Source organism: Lolium rigidum, chromosome 7 (assembly GCF_022539505.1).
Source record: "Lolium rigidum isolate FL_2022 chromosome 7, APGP_CSIRO_Lrig_0.1, whole genome shotgun sequence".
Taxonomy (NCBI): Eukaryota; Viridiplantae; Streptophyta; class Magnoliopsida; order Poales; family Poaceae; genus Lolium; species Lolium rigidum.
The window spans coordinates 257,645,596-257,669,425 of NC_061514.1; the positions used below are offsets into that span (position 1 = coordinate 257,645,596).

The window sequence follows — 23,830 nt, forward strand, 5'->3', positions numbered from 1 at the left end:
TCCTTAAGATTCACTAGAGCCAACCAATTTTTTGGCCAAAGAATGAGAAAACCAGAAGCAGTGCTGCAAGAGCCATTGGGAAGGAGAGATTCAAAGGAGACCTTCCAACGGCCAAGAGGAGAAGGAGGAGGAGCCATGAGGGAGATCACCTTGAGAGAGGAAGACGCACGGGAGAGGGCTCAGATCAGCTTGGAGAGATCACCGGAGATCAGGGTGAGCGCCGGAGGTGGAGGTGGAGAGGGAGCCATCTCTTCCAACCCATTACAAGCATATTAGGAACAAGGTAATTCACGGTAGGCTAGGGGTGTGATGACCCACAAGTATAGGGGATCGCAACAGTCTTCGAGGGAAGTATTACCCAATTTATTGATTCGACACAAGGGGAGACAAAGAATACTTGAAAGCCTTAACAGCGGAGTTGTCAATTCAGCTGCACTCGGAAACAGGACTTGCTCGCAAGAGTTTATCGAGTAGTAACAGCTTTATAGCAAGTAGCAGTAGTGAAATAACAGCAGCAGAGTAACAAAGACAGCAGTGAGTGATTATAGTAAACAAGCAGGATTAAAATACCGTAGGCACGGGGACGGATGACGGGCGTTGCATGGATGAGAGAAACTCATGTAACAATCATAGCAGGGCATTTGCAGATAATAATAAAACGGTATCCAAGTACTAATCAATCAATAGGCATGTGTTCCAATTATAGTCGTACGTGCTCGCAATGAGAAACTTGCACAACATCTTTTGTCCTACCAGCCGGTGGCAGCCGGGCCTCAAGGGAAACTACTTGGATATTAAGGTACTCCTTTTAATAGAGTACCGGAGCAAAGCATTAACACTCCGTGAACACATGTGATCCTCACATCGCTGCCATTCCCTCCGGTTGTCCCGATTTCGTCACTTCGGGGCCATTGGTTCCGGACAGCGACATGTGTATACAACTTGCGAGGTAAGATCATAAACAACGAATATCTTCATGAATCAATAACATGTTCAGATCCGAGATCATGGCACTCGGGCCCTAGTGACAAGCATTAAGCATAACAAGTTGCAACAATATCATAAAAGTACCATCTACGGACACTAGGCACTATTCCCTAACAATCTTATGCTATTACATGACCAATCTCATCCAATCCCTACCATCCCCTTCGGCCTACAGCGGGGGAATTACTCACACATGGATGGGGGAAACATTGCTGGTTGATGGATAGGCGTTGGCGGTGATGGCGGTGATGATCTCCTCCAATTCCCCGTCCCGGCGGAGTGCCAGAACGGAGACTTCTGACTCCCGCGACGGAGTTTTGCGATGTGGCGGCGTTCTGGAGGGTTTCTGGCGACTTGGACTTCTCCCCGTGCGTTTTTAGGTCGAGGCGAATAAGTAGTCCGAAGGGGGGCGTCGGAGGCTAGCCGAGGGGGCCACACCACATGGCCGCGCGGGCCCCCCCTGGGCCGCGCCGCCATATGGTGTGGGGCCCTCGGGCCTCCACTTCAATTGTCCTTCTGGCTCTTGCAGTATTCCGGGAAAATAGGCCCTTTCGTCAAATCCCGAGGTTTTTCCCGAAAGTTGGATTTCGCACAAAAACGAGACACCGAACAGCTTCGTCTGAAAACAGCGTTAGTCCGTGTTAGTTGTATCCAAAATACACAAATTAGAGGCAAAACAATAGCAAAAGTGTTCGGGAAAGTAGATACGTTTTGGACGTATCAACTCCCCCAAGCTTAGCTTATTGCTTGTCCTCAAGCAATTCGGTTAACAACCGAGCGATAAAAGAACTTTCACGAACACATTTGCTCATATGATGTATATATTCTCATGATATGGCTAATACTTAAGGAGTTCATAATAAGGTACATGCAAATAAGATCATCTAACAGCTATGTCAATCATGAAGAGGTACCAACAATTAATAATAAGCATCATGAATCATGTATGTAAGCAGGATTGCAATGTTCATAAGAGAGTATGATAAAGTGGTATCTCACTTGCCCGTATTTGATTGGCAAAACATAAATGCCCGGGCACCTCTGGAGTTCATAGAAAGACTAGAAGTAGTGATTGTCAAAGATAAAAGCATCAAAGTTATACCACAATCAATCATATTTTGAGACAAGCATATTATACTAAGAATGACAGCTTGTGCTCTCAAGAAAGTGCTCAAAGAAAGGATGGAGACACAACATAAAAGTAAAAGATTGACCCTTCGCGAGAGGGAAGCAGGGATTAACATGCGCTAGAGCTTTTCATTTGTAAAGCGAGGAGTAAAATTATTTTGAGAGGTGTTTGTTGTTGTCAACGAATGGTAATGGGTACACCAACTACCTCGCCAACCGGACTTTCAAGAGCGGCTCCCATGAATTATTTGCATTTTTATGTGGCACTCCTTCCAACCTTTCTTACACAAACCATGGCTAACCGAATCCTCGGGTGCCTGCCAACAATCACATACCATGAAGGAGTGCCTTTTTAGTTTAGTTTTATTATGATGATGATGACACTCCCCCCAACCTTTGCTTACACAAGCCATGGCTAACCGAATCCTTCGGGTGCCATCCAACAATCACAAACCATGGAGGAGTGTCTATTTAAGTTAATTAATTCGGGACTGGGAATCCCATTGCCAGCTCTTTTTGCAAAATTATTGGATAAGCGGATGTGCCACTATTCCATATGAGAGTCCATCAAGAGTAAATGACAAGGTTGAAAGCTAAACACCACATACTTCCTCATGAGCTATGAAACATAAACACAAATTGAGAAGTATTTTGAAGATTTTAAAGGTAGCGCATGAGAATTTACTTTGGAATGGTTTGAAATGCCATGCATAGGTATTTATGGTGGAAACTCTGGAATAACTTGGTTTTCATGTGTTTGGAGGCACGAGCAGCGTTCCCGCTCAGTACAAGTGAAGGCTAGCAAAAGACTAGGGAGCGACAAATCAAGAGAGCAGTCATAATCGTGCTTGCGGCAAAATAAATTAACTGAGGCATAAAAGTGATACAAGAACTCTGAAGCAATGTAAATCATTGAGGCTTAATTGACTCTTGTTCAGTCATATGCATGCGTGAGCATGTGCCAAGTCGATATAAATGAATTATTCGGAGGAGGATACCACAATGCCATACTTACTTATGAATAAAACAATGCAAGCAAACATCCATGACATGCTACTCATATTAATAGATTGAAGCTAATCATGAGAGATCATGAACTACTAGACTTTCTTAAATAACATATACCTCACATGAACCAACTAAGCATGCTAACATGGATGAGTATATGTACAAAAATGAAAACAAATAGAGTTCATACCAGCCTCTCACCACAATCAGATTGTCGTAGATCGTCATTATTGCCTTTTCACTTGTGTAGCTTGGATAATATGAAATGAAAACCATGCTCCAGCCACCGAAAAACCATTGAACTCATGATGAACTTTACAAACCAAAGAAGAACAGCAAATATTTTTGGTGTTTTCGAATTCAAGAACAAGAACGAAAGGAAACAAGCAAACAAAGCAAAATCTTTTTGGGTTTTCTTATAGCAAACTAGCAATAGAAAATAAAGCGAAACAAATGCAAAAACCAAGATAAACAAATGATGAAGAGAAACAACAGAAATATTTTTGGTCTTTTTGTGTTTTGGGAAAGAAACAAAGTGAAAACAAGAAATAGCAAACTAAAAGAAACACGGAAAAACGAGATGGCAGAAATCTGCCAAAACCTGACAGCAGTACAGAAATCGATTTTTACAAAAATCTTACGTTGCTCAGTTCGAAAAGTGTTCAACTAATGAAAGTTAGATAACAACCTGGGGAACATGCACAAAAATTTGCAACTGAAAATTACGTTCTGGATGTGCGCACGAATTTTTACGGTAACAGCCCAGAATCTGTTTTCAGGCAGCACTTCCCCAAATATCATCTTCCTCTCATTAGAAAACCACTCAAAGAGACTAAACAAGTATATACAAGTATCCAGCAATCATAATATGCAAAGAACGAGTGATGCCGGTATACCTCCCCCCAAGCTTAGGTTTTTGGCCTAAGTGGAGTTCAATCCCATCGAGGGCCTGGGTTCCACGCCGGTGGATCATATGTGGAGTAGTCATAATAAGGTGCCGATGCAGAAGAAAAGCGCGGGGATTCCTCATACCCAGCTTGTGGATGCGAAGAGCTTGCTGCATCGGATGACGAGTCGCGGTGTTCCTCGACCTCATCCGTGTTGTCTCGTGCACGATGGCTTCCTCCCTCGATGTATGCATTAACTGCACTTTCCGTGACTGACCAATCCTCCCTGGAATCAAGGTTAAACAGAGAAGGTGCAGGCAATCCTACTAATTTTTCAACTTTCTTAGTCCTTGTCCAAGATTTCTTGTAAAATGTTATTCTATAAGACAGGTTCCCTAAATTAGACGAATTAGAAAGAAATTCATGCTTAATCATGGAAGCTATGTCAAGTTTCTCCATAGGGAGCGGAATATCAAGACTGTGAGGTCTCACATTATGCATAGCTAATAAACGAGAGGCGATGAGACCTCCACAAATTCCTCCCTTCTCACGATTAGTGGCAAGTCACGTTGGCTATCAAAGCCCCCAAGTTATAAGTCCTATTACTTTGTAATGCAGCAGGCTAGAAAGGCTAGATGCTGGGATAGTTATTTTACCTCCATTCTTTCTCGCTAGAACGCACTTGGTAATGAAATAGGCGAAATAACGAATAGCTGGGAAATGAATACTACTGATTTTACCATCATCTCCTGAGAAACTCCTTCCATGACAAATCATCTCGAAGAGGTCCAAGAGCTCTTGCGGCGATCCCTTTATCTTCTCGCATGATCCCCATTGCGGCACTTTGATTGCTGTACAAAAATCACTGAATGGCAAGTTGACAGTTTTATTATAAATTTTGTACTTGAACCATGGGGTTAGATTGTGACCAATTGAATTTAAAATCTTGCACTACCGACATAGTCGGCTTCACATATTGGCATGGTTCCCCATCAACAAAATCATCCAATCCTGCACGAGAGATTAAATTTTGGACGTCCTGCAAAATCCCTGCACTTCTCATGAAATCCACACACGGATAGTAAGTGGGATATACTCCTTCTTCCCGGTGAACTCTCATGACCTGTGGCACCTCCAACTCATGTTGGTTGAGTTGGTACCTACCTCCTTCCATTTTCTGAAATTTTTAACAAGCAATATAAAACTTGATTTGGTGACATATAATTGAGGGAAACTACCATAGGAACTTGCTAGAGTACTAATCATGCATCAAAACTAATTTCTACCACTTAGAACAAGCATGCAAGCTCACTAAACATGTTACCTACAGCAGCAAAATATTCAAGATATACTCAACCAAACAAAATTCTACTTGGATGGGTGGAGGAGTCACATACCAAGGAGCAAATGTGCCAAATTTCAGCAGGAAATCTGAGCTGAGCAAAGAGATCGAGAAATCTGGAGTTCTTGAGCAAAAACGCGAGTGAGAGGAACTTGGTACGAGTTTTTTCGGGAGAGAGAAGGTGCTGGGAGAAAGAGATGACAAAGTGGGGCAAGGAGGGGCCCACACCACATGGTGGCGCGCCCACCTCCTTGGCCGCGCCAGCCTGTGGTGTGGCACCCTGTGGTGCCCCACAGGTCATCCTCTGGTGCTCCCAGGTGCCTCGTCGAAAAATAGGACCAACGGTGTAATTTTCGCGAATTTTTGAAAACTTTGAAAAATGCACATTTTCCGGGTATTAAGTTTATTATTACTGGCCAGGAAAATTTTTGAAATCTCAAATCAACTAAGAAACTTTGCAAATTAAAAATGCTACAGCAACTAAAGCAAGTGGAGGAAGAAAGAGATGTTGTTTACCTCCTCTATGCATATAAAAGGTATTTGTTAACAAGGTTGATCAAGTCTTGCCACCAAATAAATTTTACATAGCATATGAAGAAATAAACCTCAAATCAATCATGTTACCTTGAATTGTATTGATATGGATCCAATCACAAGAGTTTGATATTCTTCTTTAGGCTCATATATAGGACAATCGATGGTTCCCACTTTGATAGTTCTCACATGAGAAATTGTATTAACTCCGCACGCTTTTTCAATCCTCTTGGGGAAATAGACGGTGTGTTCCTTATCATCAACATTGAAAGTAACCTTTCCTTTATTGCAATCAATAACAGCCTCTGCGGTGTTAAGAAAAGGTCTCCCAAGAATAATAGACATATTATCATCTTCGAGCATTTCCAACACAACAAAATCGGTTAATATCAAGCAGTTATTAGTAACTTGAACAGGAACATCCTCACATATACCAACAGGAATAGCGAGTAGATTTATCAGCCATTTGCAAAGATATATCAGTAGGTATCAACTTATCTAAGTAAAGTCTCTTATAAAGAGAAAAAGGCATAACACTAACACCGGCACCCAAGTCACATAGAGCAGTTTTAACATAATTATTCTTAATAGAACAAGGAATAGTAGGTATACCTGGGTCGCCCAACTTCTTTGGAACTTTGCCATTGAAAGAGTAATTAGCAAGCATAGTGGAAATTTCCTCATTGGGGATTTTCCTTTTGTTAGTAACAATATCTTTCATATACTTTGAATAAGGAGGCAATTTAATAGCATCGGTCAAAGGGATTTGCAAGAATAAAGGTTTCATCCAATCACAAAATTTATTATAGTGTTCTTCTTCCTTTGATTTTAATTTCTTAGCAGGAAAAGGCATTGGCTTTTGCACCCAAGGTTCTCTTTCATTACCATGTTTCACAGCAATAAAATCTTCTTTAGTATACTTTTTATTTTTAGCATGCTTTTCAGGTTCTTTTTCAACCTCTTCTTTATCAGGAGTATCATTCTTATCATTATCTTTATCATGTTCATTACCACTTTCAGTTTCAGCATCAGAAATAGAAATACTATGAGGATCATTAGCAGGTTCAGAGGATTCTACAATATTTTTATGTTTCTTCTTCTTTTTCTTAGATGGAGCACTGGTTTTAGTTTGTTGAGAATCTTGTTCAATTCTTTTGGGATGCCCTTCAGGATATAGAGGATCCTGGGTAGAGACACCACCTCTAGTTGTTACTTCATAAGCATGTTTTTCTTTAGCATTATTTCCTAACAAGTCATTTTGCACTTTAGTGAGTTGATCAATTTGAGTTTGAACCATATGAAAATGTTTAACAAGCATCTTAACATCATTGGAGGTTCTCTCCACAATATCATGCAATTCACTAATAGCTTGAGAATTTTCCATCGAGATGATTCTCTACTCTCATATTAAAATTTTCTTGCTTAACAATATAATTATCAAACTCATCTAAGCATTGCGCAGGAGGTTTTGAATACGGAATATCTTCCCTAGTAAAGCGTTGAAGGGAATTTACCTCAATCATGGATGAAGGGGGAATTATCTCACATATATCTTCTATAGGAGGTAGATTCTTCACATCTTCAGATTTAATACCTTTCTCCTTGAGAGACTTCTTGGCTTCCCTCATATCTTCATCATTCAATTTAATTAAACCCCTCTTCTTCACTATTGGCGTTGGAATTGGTTCAGGCGTAGTCCAATCATCATAATTCCGGCCTATTTTAGCCAATAATTCTTCAGCGTCGTCTGGAGTTCTTTTCCTGAAAACACAACCAGCACAACTATCCGGGTATGCCCTAGACTCAATGGTTAGTCCACTATAAAATATATCAAGTAAATCATGCTTTTCCAAATCATGGTCGGGCGAGCTCTAATAAGAGAGCAAAATCTCGCCCAAGCCTCGGGCAATTTCTCTTCATCTCCTTGATCAAAATTATAAACTCTCCGCAAGCAGACATGTTGAGCACTAGCGAGGAAAGTATTTCCGAAAGAAAACGAGCAAGCAATTCTTTTGGACTTTTAATAGAGCTAGGTGGCAAACTATTATACCAGGTTTTAGCGTCATCCTTTAATGAGAATGGAAAGATTTTAGCAACAAAGTAAGTACGCTTCTTAACATCATCAGAAAACAAGCTACTCAAAGTAGATAACTCGAGTCATGTGTTCAACGAGCACTTTCTTTTTCAGTACCACAAAAAGGTGTTTTCTCAACAATAGCTATATGAGATAGATCAAGAGAAAAATCATAATCTTTATCCCTAATGTTTATAGGAGATGTGGCAAATTTAGGATCGGAGACAGTTTATATCTAACGAGTATGTTCCGCAAGCAACTTTTTAATTTTTCTTGCATCAGTAGTAGCATGACATTTTTCAATAAAATCATCATCAAGTTCCACATAATCTTCATCAAGATCATCACTAGAGTATTCAAGTTCAGGTGAATTAACAGGTGTAGTAACATCACGAGTTTCAGCATTTTCAATTTGTCTAGACCTAGCAATTGAAGCATCTAGAAAAGTTCCCAATGAACCACTATCATCAAGCACAGCAGAAATATTATCAATATTATGAGAGTTTTCAGATTCAACAGAAGTACCAGGAAGCATGTGGCGGTGAAACAAGTTTATCAATCACAGATGGTGAATCAAGAGCAGCAGAGGTACTCAGAGTTGTACCTTTTCTTGTAGTGGATGGTAATATGGCGACCTTAGTATCGCGAGGTTTACCCATGATGGAGAATTTGCAACGAACAATATCAATCCAAGTGAACTTCCAAATAAAGCTATGCTCCCCGGCAACGGCGCCAGAAAATAGTCTTGATGACCCACAAGTATAGGGGATCGCAACAGTCTTCGAGGGAAGTATTACCCAATTTATTGATTCGACACAAGGGGAGACAAAGAATACTTGAAAGCCTTAACAGCGGAGTTGTCAATTCAGTTGCACTGGAAACAGAACTTGCTCGCAAGAGTTTATCGATAGTAACGAGTTTTATAGCGATAGCGGTAGTGAAATAACGAGTAGCAGAGTAACAAAGACAGCGGTAGTGATTATAGTAAACAACGGGATTAAAATATCGTAGGCACGGGGACGGATGACGGGCGTTGCATGGATGAGAGAAACTCATGTAACAATCATAGCAGGGCATTTGCAGATAATAATAAAACGGTATCCAAGTACTAATCAATCAATAGGCATGTGTTCCAATTATAGTCGTACGTGCTCGCAATGAGAAACTTGCACAACATCTTTTGTCCTACCAGACGGTGGCAGCCGGGCCTCAAGGGAAACTACTGGGATATTAAGGTACTCCTTTTAATAGAGTACCGGAGCAAAGCATTAACACTCCGTGAACACATGTGATCCTCACATCGCTGCCATTCCCTCCGGTTGTCCCGATTTCGTCACTTCGGGGCCATTGGTTCCGGACGAGCGACATGTGTATACAACTTGCGGGTAAGATCATAAACAACGAATATCTTCATGAATCAATAACATGTTCAGATCTGAGATCATGGCACTCGGGCCCTAGTGACAAGCATTAAGCATAACAAGTTGCAACAATATCATAAAAGTACCATCTACGGACACTAGGCACTATTCCCTAACAATCTTATGCTATTACATGACCAATCTCATCCAATCCCTACCATCCCCTTCGGCCTACAGCGGGGGATTACTCACACATGGATGGGGGAAACATTGCTGGTTGATGGAGAGGCGTTGGCGGTGATGGCGGTGATGATCTCCTCCAATTCCCCGTCCCGGCGGAGTGCCAGAACGGAGACTTATGACTCCCGCGACGGAGTTTCGCGATGTGGCGGCGTTCTGGAGGGTTTCTGGCGACTTCGACTTCTCCCCGTGCGTTTTTAGGTCGAGGCGAATAAGTAGTCCGAAGGGGGGCGTCGGAGGCCAGCCGAGGGGGCCACACCACATGGCCGCGCGGGCCCCCCTGGGCCGCGCCGCCATATGGTGTGGGGCCCTCGGGCCTCCACTTCAATTGTCCTTCTGGCTCTTGCAGTATTCTGGGAAAATAGGCCCTTTCGTCAAAATCCCGAGGTTTTTCCTGAAAGTTGGATTTCTGCACAAAAACGAGACACCAGAACAGTTCTGCTGAAAACAGCGTTAGTCCGTGTTAGTTGTATCCAAAATACACAAATTAGAGGCAAAACAATAGCAAAAGTGTTCGGGAAAGTAGATACGTTTTGGACGTATCAGGGTGGCACCGATCAACGAGAAGCTTGTCCAACACCGACTAAGGAGGTTTGGGCATATCTAGCGGAGGCCTCCAGTTATGAAATTCTAAGGAGTATGGAGAAGACTAGAAAGGTAGAGGACGACCAAAGTTGACTTGGGCGGTGGCGGTAAAAAGAGAGGGATTGAAATGTACCTAAAGTCTTGGCTCTTTATAGGACTGCATGGAGATTGGTGATCCATGTGCCGAAATCTTGGTTTACTCTCTTTTTCATCTTGTTCTTGTTTTTGGCTTCTTTTATTTCTGCTGGGTTTCATATCTAGCCTATCCAACTTGCTTAGGAAAAAAGCTTTGTTGTTTTTGTATGATATACATTTGATATAATATATCTTGATATTTTTTCTACATACTTGGCCAAATTTTAAATTAATTAAATTTTAAAAATGCACTATATTTTGGAGAGGGGGTACAAGATAACACTCTCCTCGAAAATAGATAAATGGAAAATTCTGTCTCCTAATTCATACCAACACACGTTTAGTCATATAAAGCGGTAGAGAAGACAAACTTCTCTTATGTGTTCCACGTCGTTCTAGAAAGACAAGGCATTTTATACAATAGACTATCTCTCGGTGTTTATTTCTAGTAACTAACACTCACATAATTGGCTTCCAAACAAGCGCTCAGTAAAGGACTCGATGCCAGCACTCTTCGGCTATGTGCGGGACTCAGGAATCTCGGTCGCGGTTGCTTTGGCACGCCGAAGATGGGTTAGAGATATCTCAGGAGGCCTCTCCTCGCAGGCCATCGCCCAATACTTACATCTCTGGGATATTGCAAGTGAGACAACTCTTGTGAATAGTGAAGCTGACAAGGTGATTTGGAAAAACGTTGCTGATGGCTCCTTCTCAGTCAAAACCGTGTATAACCTCTTCTTCATGGCTACCATGAAGTTTGCTTGTGCCAAGCCGATCTGGAAGTCGAAAGCTCCTATGAAATGAAAAAATTTCATGTGGTTGGCAGTGCATAGACGTTGTCTAACCGCTGACAACCTGGAGAGAAGAGGGTGGTCTCACAACACAATTTGCCCGTTATGCCAAAACAATCCAGAAGATTGCACACACCTCTTTGTTCACTGTATATTCTCGCATCAGGTGTGGGGAAGGTTTCGGACATGGACCAAGACTAACTTCCCCATTCCTAGTGAAAACTTCAGGAGCACGGAAGAGTGGTGGTTGGAAGCTAGAAAAGGAGCGCCAAAAAATCTGCGGCGAGACTTCGACACGGTTACCATTTTGGTACACTGGAGGCTATGGAAGGAACGCAATGCTCGTATTTTCTAACAAATACTCAGTGAGCCGGACAAGGTGTTTGAGCTGATCGTCGAGGACCTTCGTGCTTGGAGAGCGGCTGGTTGCATTGTAAACTTCTAAGGGGTGTTTGTTGTTGTACTAAAACCTTCGTTGGGGTTTTAGAGTGTCGGTGGTCTTTTTGTTTGTTTTCCCCCTCTTCGGCTACCTCAGCCGATGTTGTATCAAGAACATTGTACCTCCTTTTTTCTATCTTAATGGAGTTCGGCCTCAGGCCCTTCGAACTAACACTCACATGAATATAAAGAATGAGATTATCAGATCTAATAAATTAAATGTGTGATGAGAGTACGACATACTGTATTTTTTATTTACAAATGCTTATTCCCTTAGTGCCGACTGAATGGAAATAGTGCCAGCTTGATTTCATGTCACGCTTCGCCACTTGGTTCCATTAAGCGGAAAGAAGAGCTCTGACTGGGGCATCATTCAAGAAAATAATATGCTAATGTTTCTTCTAGCCAACTAGCCAAGTACACACAAGATGCATTGTGAGAATTTGACATAGAAGTTTTCTTCAGGCAAAAGATCTTTTGTGTTCGGCCTTCCTGTAAAATTAGTTAAACAATCCTGATATTTTCAGTAGCATTATTAGTAATGATGGGTTATTAGCAGTGCTATCGATGCCTCGAGCCTTGTCAGCTCTCGTGCCACCTTAACATTCTCTTCTTTCTTTGGTTTTAAGCACAACCTAGCAGAGCTTTCTGCCTTTGTCGTGAGAGGGAATCACTAAAGAAAACCAAGGCACAGATATAAAAACAACAAAGATCATCAAAAGCCGAGACCTAAAGCATCTTCGCTGCACACAGCACACTCATCTAGTAGCGACAACGAAGCCTGTCGTGCCCATATCACTGTTTCTCCAGTCTCCACATTCACCTTAAGGAAAGGAAGAGGGGAGACCCGAAGTCCAAGGTATCAGAAGCCATGGCAAGAGTCGAAGCGGTGGTGGTCTGTCTCCTCATCGTCGCCATGGATGCCGCCGCCGGCGTGCTCGGGATATACGCCGAGAAAGCTCAGAACCAGGTACACCCTGTGTGACAATACTATCAGTACTAGGAGAAGCCTGAGATTCAGGCTAGAGATTTCGTCGTCCTCGAACTCTTGTCATTTGGCGGTGTTCGTTTTATGGCAAATAAATGAATCTTGCAGGGGAGGCACCTGCGGATACTGTTCATCGAGTGCCGGCAGCCGGTCCGGCAGGCCTACAAGCTCGGCGTCGCGGCGGCCGCGGTGCTGGCGGCGTCGCACGCCATCGCCAACATCGTCGGGGGCTGCGCGTGCGTCTGCTGCTCCGGCGACAAGCTCCGGCGCTCGTCGCCCAACCGGCATATGGCTTCATTCGCCCTGGTCCTCACATGGTACGCTCCTGTCTCCAAGGCGCATGCTTCCGGTGACGGTGATTCGATCCGAAGAACACAGGATGAACATTGATAATCTGCGTGCGTGTTTTGACTGTTTCGATCGATCGGCAGGATGGTTCTGATAGTGGGGCTGGCGCTGCTGGTCCTCGGGGCGCTGCCCAACTCCAAGAAGTCGATGGCTCACTGCGGGGTGATGCGGCACAACTTCCTCTCCATCGGCGGCATCCTCTGCTTCGTGCACGCGCTCTTCTGCCTCGTCTACTACGTCTCCGCCAACGCCGCCGCGCGGGAGGAAAGCGGCCGCGGCTCCAAGGCCGTCGGCGTGCACACCTGATCGACCATGCACCGTCTCTTCCTTTCAACCGCGAGCCTGCTGTTTTGCTTGGTTAATTTCTTCTCTGCTGTGAAATAGGGTGTGATTCTGCAGTTCTGCTCACTGTGTGCATGATGTGTTGGCATCGTGTTGCTGAACTACGTGGTGATAAATTGTGTGTAGCAGTTTTGTCGTGTTCAATAAAATCTTTTTGATTACTAGCTGGTTTCTGGGGATCTTTGAGGTTTTCACTTTCAGTGCGTAACCAGCAGCCACTTCAGGGTGACGAAACACCCCGTGAGGATCTAGCTTGATGTTCACCTTTCTCTTTCGGAATCGTCACCTTCAGCCGACAGAGGCTGGATTTGGGAATGGAAGTCCCGTACCATCAGGTTTGCCGAGTCTCGTTCATGGCCGGAAAGGCTTCAAGCGTGTCAAATTCTAAAAACCGGCTTGTCGGCAAGCAATCCTACAAAGCACCGATGGTGGTTGTCGGCGTCACTTTGACATGGTAAGTTCATATGACTTAGCCACCTGGAGCTTCTTCTTTTCTTTTCCCCCAAAAGGCACCTGCGCCTAGGCCACCTTTCATCTGGATTAAGAAGTTCATCCGGGTGGGAGTACTCGCATCAAAGTTAATGATGACACTGACGATTAATTCAACCCAAGAAGATTATTTAAAAACTGAGGCAAAAGCTTTCAAATCGCCGTGTACCTGTACGGTTCTTTCAAAATCGCCGTGTGGTGGATAGTGACATTTCCGTAATACGCCGATCACACGACCATTTTCATGGAGCATAATATGGAGAAAGTGATTAGCATGAAGCCAATTTTACTTTCTTTAGCATCTACTAGCAAAAGTGCCCGTGCGTTGCACCGGGAGAAATAAACACTCGAACTTTTCTGCAACCGCATAGTGTTAATACTTCCCTTGAGTTGTTCATTTTTTTACTATTCATGACGAACATAACATGTCCATGTGATGCACCGGGAGAAAAACTGTTCGGTTCAAGCACCGGTAATAGTCGATTGCCACGCGGAGCTGATAACATAGGTGAGTGTCGCCATCATGAAATCGAGCTTATCCTTCACGTAGGTACTCTCTGCACCTCGTACTACCCGATGAGTTTTCGATCGCTATAGTTATCACCCAAGGTCGCTATAGCATTGGCAGAGCAACAAATACAAATTGTTTGATGAATTAGCTGGTCTTCTTAGTACCATATCACAAAGAGATGGTATGTTCTTCATAGTATTTTCCGAAAATACTAATCACAATTATTAGAGATATATGAGCTTAGAAAGAAGTGGCGTGCAAGTTATTACATCAATTTTCCTTTAAAAAGGGTCGTACGAAGATAAAAAAAAAACCTTTGTATATCAATGTAGCGGTCGTTCCGATACAGCCTAACCAGGAACCAGGATGACCATACCTGTACCCCCGCTGTAGCGCCGTTTGCATTTCACGCTTCTCATGTTCTCTCTCTAATTCTGTCCCATGCAACAATCCACTCCTTTAATCATGCAACCAACCAGCGATGCTCCTACTTAATGATCCCTTGGTGATATCTTAGTCAAATTGAACGTATATAAACCAGTGGGGTTCCGTGTAAACGAGCAAGGTGGGACTAAAACGTAAGTCGTATTATACAGTCAAAATTAACTACCCGAGGTTCATTAATTTGTGGTTCGTTCACCAGGCCTGTACTATGTCGGCCCATGGCACATTCACAGCGGTGGGTAGGGATAGTGCTAAACTGATCGGGCCCACGCGCTAGACGAACCTTTCAACGCGAGGAAAGGGGATCAGGGAGTGCTGCGCCAAGAGCTTCAGCTCGATTCCCTTCTGCTCGTGGAGGACGCGCCTGATTCCTCTCCGCTTCAGCTCGATTCCTTTCGCCAGGCCCGACCGTGCCGATTTCACTTTACTCCGTCGGTTCTTGCTGCGCGGGATGAAGCCGCCGGGCGGCCTGGAGCTTCAGTGCGCCCGCGCCCCTGCAGACGCTCGATGGCGTCGCGCACAGCTTCCCTGCACCCACGCCCCGCTCGACGGTGTCGCGCGCGGCCTCGAGCTTCCGTGCGCCGGCCCAGGTGGCGGATGGTGCAGCAGCAGCAAAGCTGTGTCGGAGTAAGCACATGGCAGTTGGCGGCGGGTCGGGGGCTCGAGCCAGCATGCTTGGAGGTGGTCAGCGACGGCGGAGGCCGCCGACGTCGCCCGCGCCGGGATGTGGCCGCGCGGCGAGCGGCGCTGCTGGCGCCGGGATGTGGCCCGGCCACCTCGCGCCTCTTGCAACGCTCGACGACGTCGCCCGCGCCAGGATGTGGCTGCGGGCCCTGCAGATGCTCTGGCGCCGGGATGTGGCCGCGGCTGCCCGCCGCGCCCCCTGCAGACGCTCGACGACGTCACCCGCGCCGGGATGTGGCGGCGCCCGCCCGCGGCGAGTTCCGTGCGTCCGTCGCGCACGTGGTCTGAGTTGAAACGGATGCGGTGGAGAACGGTGGAGAAGGAAAAGAAAAGAACCAAACGAACCGGTACCCGGTGGCACTTTGTTGTAATATGGGATTTGGTGGGAGGGCAAAACCGTCTAAAGAAAAGTTGGACGAAAATTCTGGCAGAAACATTAGCTCCTTTATTATTAGGTATAGATTTCGTATTAAATAAAATATAAAAAAGTGATTTTTTTTGGAAGGGTATACATGGGTGTGTTTGGTAGATAGTGTCACCTCAGAATGACTATCTAATACCGGTAGAACTAGCCCAAAGAAGTTGAACGGACCAATACACTAAAGGAGGGTAAATGGACTGTTGTTAGGCTAAATTTTACTAATACATAAGCTAAAATCTCTTGGGCTGCAGGGCCCATAGCCTAGTTTTGTTGAATACAACATTAAGATAGGCATTGCTCTTCCTTTAGTGTATACAACAATTCAACATTAAAACAACATGCACCAAATACGACATTGTGGCTTGAATATAGATAGATATTAGAGCTAATATGTTCATAAATTTAAGAAATACAACAATCTTGAACAATAGGGAACATAGGTTCAGTATTAGAGTTAATAGGCTCGGAAATTTGGATAATATTAGAACATCCAACCCTACACATCGTTCATAGAAGAAGAAACTAAAACAATTTGGCATCAATTTTCAGATCCACCTAACTCCAGGCAACGCTTCGAGATGACGATAATGGACGGAGAAGCAACATAAGATGACAAGATGGATGAAGACAAGGACCCGGTGAAAGGATACAAATGCCACCTAGAGGGGGGTGTCAATGGACAGTTTAAAACTTTTACGATTCTGGCTTGAATAAATGTAGAATAAAAGTAGTGTTTAATTTCTCAAGCTGCTAGAGTTCACCTATGTGCACCAACAACTTATACTAAGCAAGAGAAACAACTATGTGACAACAAGATATATAACTTCAAGCATGAAGGCAGGGCAATCACAAAGTAAAGTGCATAAGTAAAGAGCTCGGTTATAGAAATAACCGAAGTGACGCGGAGACGATGATGTATCCCTAAGTTCACACTCTTACGAGTGCTACTCTCCATTGGAGCGATGTGTAGGCACAAGGCTCCCCAAACACCATGAAGGCATCACCGCATTCTCCTCGAGCATTCCCACCAAAAGGTAAGTCCTTGATCCACTATGGAACCTTAAGGGTGGTCACCGAACCCGCACAAAGCTTGGGGAAATCTTCACAACTTAATTGGAGGCTCCCAAGAAAGCGTTGGCGGAAATCGTCACCAAGGCCTTACACTTGAGAAATCTCCACAACTTAAATGGAGGCTCCAAAAACATCACTAAGATCACTAAGTCATCTAGGGTTTAAAGATCCAAGAGGAACAAGCTCCAATCACACGAAGGAATATCTGAAGAACTTTCACCTCTATGTATCACCGTGGAGAACTTAAACCGATGCACCAAATGCAATGGCAAGTCGTTCACTCCAAAATTCCACCAAAGCTACGAAACCTTATGTGGGATAAGAGAGGAAGAGAAATAAGAGAACACCAAGTTCTCCAAGATCTAGGTCTAAATGGATTCCCTCACAAAGAGTGGATGTTAATTGGTGGAAGTGTAGATCTATATCTCCTCTATCTTTTCTCTCAAATAGATGCAAGATTATTTGAGGGAGAGGGTGATAGCTGTTAGAGTATTGATGGCGTGTAACTCACACGTTCGTTGGGAACCCCAAGAGGAAGGTATGATGCGCACAGCAGCAAGTTTTCCCTCAGAAAGAAACCAAGGTTCATCGAACCAGGAGGAGCCAAGAAGCACGTTGAAGGTTGATGGCGGCGGGATGTAGTGCGGCGCAACACCGGGATTCCGGCGCCAACGTGGAACCTGCACAACACAACCAAAGTACTTTACCCCAACGAAACAAGTGAGGTTGTCAATCTCACCGGCTTGCCGTAACAAAGGATTAACCGTATTGTGTGGAAGATGATTGTTTGCAGAGAAAACAGTAAAAACAAGTATTGCAGCAGATTTGTATTTCAAGTATAAAAGAATGGACCGGGGTCCACAGTTCACTAGAGGTGTCTCTCCCATAAGATAAAAGCATGTTGGGTGAACAAATTACAGTCGGGCAATTGACAAATAGAGAGGGCATAACAATGCACATACATGTCATGATAAGTATAGTGAGATTTAATTGGGCATTACGATAAAGTACATAGACCGCCATCCAACCGCATCTATGCCTAAAAAGTCCACCTTCGAGGTTATCGTCCGAACCCCTTCCGGTATTAAGTTGCTAAGCAACAGACAATTGCATTAAGTATGGTGCGTAATGTAATCAACAACTACATCCTCGGACATAGCGCCAATGTTTTATCCCTAGTGGCAACGAGCACAACACAACCTTAGAACTTTCGTCACTCGTCCCAGTGTCAATGCGGGCATGAACCCACTATCGAGCATAAATACTCCCTCTTGGAGTTAAGAGCAAAAACTTGGCCGAGCCTCTACTAATAACGGAGAGCATGCAAGATCATAAACAACACATATGTAATAACTTGATAATTAACATAACATGGTATTCTCTATCCATCGGATCCCGACAAACACAACATAGAGTATTACAGATAGATGATCTTGATCATGTTAGGCAGCTCACAAGATCCAACAATGAAGCACAATGAGGAGAAGACAACCATCTAGCTACTGCTATGGACCCATAGTCCAGGGGTGAACTACTCACTCATCACTCCGGAGGCGACCATGGCGGTGTAGAGTCCTCCGGGAGATGAATCCCCACTCCGGCAGGTGCCGGAGGAGATCTCCGAATCCCCCGAGATGGGATTGGCGGCGGCGGCGTCTGCGGAAGGTTTTCCATATCGTGGTTTTTCGCATCGGGGGTTTCGCGACGGAGGCTTTAAGTAGGCGGAAGGGCAGAGTCGGAGGGCCGACGAGGGGCCCACACCATAGGGCGGCGCGGGCCCCCTTGGCCGCGCGGCCCTATGGTGGCGGCGCCTCGTCGCCCCACTTCGTATCCCTTTCGGTCTTCCGGAAGGTTCGTGGCAAAATAGGACCCCGGGTCTTTGTTTCGTCCAATTCCGAGAATATTTCGTTACTAGGATTTACGAAACCAAAAACAGCAGAAAACGACAAGTCGGCACTTCGGCATCTTGTTAATAGGTTAGTTCCGGAAAATGCACGAATATGACATAAAGTGTGCATAAAACATGTAGGTATCATCAATAATATGGCATGGAACATAAGAAATTATCGATACGTCGGAGACGTATCAAGCATCCCCAAGCTTAGTTCTCGCTCGTCCCGAGCGGGTAAAACGGTAACAAAGATAATTTCGAAGTGACATGCCATCATAACCTTGATCATACTATTTGTAAACATATGTAGTGGATGCAGCGATCAAAACAATGGTAATGACATGAGTAAACAAGTGAATCATAAAGCAAAGACTTTTCATGAATAGTACTTCAAGACAAGCATCAATAAGTCTTGCATAAGTGTTAACTCATAAAGCAATAAATCAAAGTAAAGGCATTGAAGCAACACAAAGGAAGATTAAGTTTCAGCGGTTGCTTTCAACTTGTAACATGTATATCTCATGGATAATTGTCAACATAGAGTAATATAACAAGTGCAATATGCAAGTAAGTAGGAATCAATGCACAGTTCACACAAGTGTTTGCTTCTTGAGGTGGAGAGAGATAGGTGAACTGACTCAACATAAAAGTAAAAAGAATGGTCCTTCAAAGAGGAAAGCATCGATTGCTATATTTGTGCTAGAGCTTTTATTTTGAAAACATGAAACAATTTTGTCAACGGTAGTAATAAAGCATATGAGTTATGAAAATTATATCTTACAAGTTGCAAGCCTCATGCATAGTATACTAATAGTGCCCGCACCTTGTCCTAATTAGCTTGGACTACCGGATCATCGCAATACACATGTTTTAACCAAGTGTCACAATGGGGTACCTCCATGCCGCCTCGTACAAAGGTCTAAGGAGAAAGCTCGCATTTTGGATTTCTCGCTTTTGATTATTCTCAACTTAGACATCCATACCGGGACAACATGGACAACAGATAATGGACTCCTCTTTAATGCATAAGCATGTGGCAACAATTATTATTCTCATATGAGATTGAGGATATATGTCCAAAACTGAAACTTCCACCATGAATCATGGCTTTAGTTAGCGGCCCAATGCTCTTCTCTAGCAATATGCATGCTCCAACCATTAAGGTGGTAGATCTCTCTTACTTCAGACAAGACGGACATGCATAGCAACTCACATGATATTCAACAAAGAGTAGTTGATGGCGTCCCCGTAAACATGGTTATCGCACAACAAGCAACTTAATAAGAGATAAAGTGCATAAGTACATATTCAATACCACAATAGTTTTTAAGCTATTTGTCCCATGAGCTATGTATTGCAGAGGTGAATGATGGAATTTTAAAGGTAGCACTCAAGCAATTTACTTTGGAATGGCGGATAAATACCATGTAGTAGGTAGGTATGGTGGACACAAATGGCATAGTGGTTGGCTCAAGGATTTTGGATGCATGAGAAGTATTCCCTCTTGATACAAGGTTTAGGCTAGCAAGGTTATTTGAAACAAACACAAGGATGAACGGTGCAGCAAAACTCACATAAAAGACATATTGTAAACATTATAAGACTCTACACCGTCTTCCTTGTTGTTCAAAACTCAATACTAGATGTTATCTAGACTCTAGAGAAACCAAATATGCAAACCAAATTAGCAAGCTCTAAGTGTTTCTTCATTAATGGGTGCAAAGTATATGATGCAAGAGCTTAAACATGAGCACAAGCAATTGCCAAGTATCAAATTATCCAAGACATTTTAGAGTTACTACATGTAGCATTTTCCAATTCCAACCATATAACAATTTAACGAAGAAGAAACTTCGCCATGAATACTATGAGTAGAGCCTAAGGACATACTTGTCCATATGCTACAGCGGAGCGTGTCTCTCTCCCACAAAGTGAATGCTAGGATCCATTTTATTCAAACAAAACAAAAAACAAAAACAAACCGACGCTCCAAGCAAAGTGCATAAGATGTGACGGAATAAAAATATAGTTTCAGGGGAGGAACCCGATCATGTTGTTGATGAAGAAGGGGATGCCTTGGGCATCCCCAAGCTTAGACGCTTGAGTCTTCTTATAATATGCAGGGGTGAACCACCGGGGCATCCCCAAGCTTAGAGCTTTCACTCTCCTTGATCATATTGCATCATACTCCTCTCTTGATCCTTGAAAACTTCCTCCACGCCAAACTCGAAACAACTCATTAGAGGGTTAGTGCATAATATAAAATTAACATGTTCAGAGGTAACACAATCATTCTTAACACTTCTGGACATTGCATAAAGCTACTGGACATTAATGGATCAAAGAAATTCATCCAACATAGCAAAAGAGGCAATGCGAAATAAAAAGGCAGAATCTGTCAAAACAGAACAGTCCGTAAAGATGGATTTTATTAGGCCACCAGACTTGCTCAAATGAAAATGCCCAAATCGAATGAAAGTTGCATACATATCTGAGGATCATGCACGTAAATTGGCTTAATTTTCTGAGCTACCTACAGGGAGGTAGACCCAGATTCGTGACAAAGAAAGAAATCTGGAACCGCGCAAGTAATCCAAATCTAGTACTTACTTTACTATCAAAGACTTTACTTGGCACAACAAAACTCAAAACTAAGATAAGGAGAGGTTGCTACAGTAGTAAACAACTTCCAAGACTCAAATATAAAACAAAAATACTCGTAGTAAAAACATGGGTTGTCTCCCATAAGCGCTTTCTTAACGCCTTTCAGCTAGGCGCAGAAAGTGTGTATCAAGTGTTATCGAAGGGTGGTGCGCCTACAGCGGGGTTTAGAGTTTTCTCAACCATGCATAGTATATTGGATACATAAGTTTCAGCGTCTCCCTTTTCATTAGTCTTGGGCTTGCTACTCTCATCGAACAAATTTTCAGGAACAAGCCAAGCATAGTTATGTTCTAGTGCATCATTCATAGCTAGGAGTTTACATGGTATTGGTGCTTTGATCTCCCCACCATCATTAATATTATTAGTGTACCTTATTCTATCCATGTCCATTTTTTCAAGGAGACCAACAAAATTAGTATGAGAACCAAGCATATTAAATTTAGCAAAGACCTTTCTAGCCTCTCTTGCTAGACCACCAAATTCTCTAAGAAGGGTTTCTAAAACAAAATCTTTCTTTTCCCCTCTTCCATATCACCAAGTGTAAGAAACATGTGTTGGATTATAGGATTGAGATTAACAAATTTAGTTTCCAACATGCGAACTAAAGCAGCAGCAGCAATTTCATAAGTAGGAGCAAGTTCTACCAAGTGTCTATCTTCAAAATCTTCAACGGTACTAACATGGGTGAAAAATTCTTCTATATTGTTCCTCCCAATTATAGACCCTTGTCCTACCGGTATGTTTTTTGTGGTAAAATTAAAAGGAAACATGATGAATCAAGTAAAGTAAATGCAAGTAACTAATTTTTTTGTGTTTTTGATATAGAGTGCAAGACAAGAATAAAGTAAAACTAGCAACTAATTTTTTTGTGTTTTGATATAAGTGCAGCAAACAAAGTAGTAAATAAAATAAAGCAAGACAAAAAACAAAGTAAAGAGGTTGGGAAGTGGAGACTCCCCTTGCAGCCGTGTCTTGATCTCCCCGCAACGGCGCCGTAAAAAGAGCTTGATGGCGTGTAACTCACACGTTCGTTGGGAACCCCAAGAGGAAGGTATGATGCGCACAACAAGCAAGTTTTCCCTCGTAAAGAAACCAAGGTTTATCGAACCAGGAGGAGCCAAGAAGCACGTTGAAGGTTGATGGCGGTGGGATGTAGTGCGGCGCAACACCAGGGATTCCGCGCCAACGTGGAACCCGCACAACACAACCAAAGTACTTTGCCCCAACGAAACGATGGAGGTTGTCAATCTCACCGGCTTGCCGTAACAAAGGATTAACCGTATTGTGTGGAAGATGATTGTTTGCAGAGAAAACAAGTAAAAACAAGTATTGCAAAGCAGATTTGTATTTCAAGTATAAAAGAATGGACCGGGGTCCACAGCTCACTAGAGGTGTCTCTCCCATAAGATAAAAGCATGTTGGGTGAACAAATTACAGTCGGGCAATTGACAAATAGAGAGGGCATAACAATGCACATACATGTCATGATAAGTATAGTGAGATTTAATTGGGCATTACGACAAAGTACATAGACCGCCACCCAACCGCATCTATGCCTAAAAAGTCCACCTTCAGGTTATCGTCCGAACCCCTTCCAAGCATTAAGTTGCTAAGCAACAGTACAATTGCATTAAGTATGGTGCGTAATGTAATCAACAACTACATCCTCTGGACATAGCGCCAATGTTTTATCCCTAGTGGCAACAAAGACAACAACCTTAGAACTTTCTGTCACTCGTCCTGGTGTCAATGCGGCATGAACCCACTATCGAGCATAAATACTCCCTCTTGGAGTTAAGAGCAAAAACTTGGCCAGAGCCTCTACTAATAACGGAGAGCATGCAAGATCATAAACAACACATATGTAATAACTTGATAATTAACATAACATGGTATTCTCTATCCATCGGATCCCGACAAACACAACATAGAGTATTACAGATAGATGATCTTGATCATGTTAGGCAGCTCACAAGATCCAACAATGAAGCACAATGAGGAGAAGACAACCATCTAGCTACCGCTATGGACCCATAGTCCAGGGGTGAACTACTCACTCATCACTCCGGAGGCGACCATGGCGGTGTAGAGTCCTCCGGGAGATGAATCCCCTCTCCGGCAGGGTGCCGGAGGAGATCTCCGTAATCCCCCGAGATGGGATTGGCGGCGGCGGCGTCTCCGGAAGGTTTTCCGTATCGTGGTTTTTCGCATCGGGGTTTCGCGACGGAGGCTTTAAGTAGGCGGAAGGGCAGAGTCGGAGGGCCGACGAGGGGCCCACACCATAGGGCGGCGCGGCCCCCCTTGGCCGCGCGGCCCTATGGTGGCGGCGCCTCGTCGCCCCACTTCGTATCCCTTTCGGTCTTCCGGAAGGTTCGTGGCAAAATAGGACCCCGGGTCTTTGTTTCGTCCAATTCCGAGAATATTTCGTTACTAGGATTTCGAAACCAAAAACAGCAGAAAACAAAGA

General features: G+C 43.6%; 2 protein-coding genes across 2 annotated transcripts in view; both read left to right on the top strand.

Moving 5' to 3' along the window:
• Positions 1-12,277: 12,277 nt before the first annotated feature.
• Positions 12,278-13,152, top strand: LOC124670386 (protein DESIGUAL 3-like). The gene is made up of 3 exons (XM_047206897.1): positions 12,278-12,480; positions 12,607-12,815; positions 12,930-13,152. Exons 1-3 carry the CDS (start codon positions 12,382-12,384, stop codon positions 13,150-13,152), a joined length of 531 nt encoding a protein of 176 aa, XP_047062853.1. The 5' UTR covers positions 12,278-12,381.
• A 2,241-nt stretch (positions 13,153-15,393) lies between these two features.
• Positions 15,394-23,830, top strand: part of LOC124672669 — a 28,104-nt gene continuing 19,667 nt past the window's right edge. The window contains exon 1 of the mRNA XM_047208862.1: positions 15,394-15,578. Within this exon, the coding sequence (XP_047064818.1) occupies positions 15,394-15,578 (185 nt within the window). The remainder of the gene's footprint in view (positions 15,579-23,830) is intronic.

What these genes read in the sequence shown, in the direction of transcription:
- LOC124670386 (XM_047206897.1), top strand. Translation starts at nt 12,382, where the DNA reads ATGGCAAGAGTCGAAGCGGTGGTGGTCTGTCTCCTCATCGTCGCCATG. An exon ending in CCGAGAAAGCTCAGAACCAG is followed by an intron (nt 12,481 to 12,606) that starts GTACACCCTGTG and finishes TGAATCTTGCAG; the next exon opens with GGGAGGCACCTGCGGATACT. An exon ending in TTCGCCCTGGTCCTCACATG is followed by an intron (nt 12,816 to 12,929) that starts GTACGCTCCTGT and finishes ATCGATCGGCAG; the next exon opens with GATGGTTCTGATAGTGGGGC.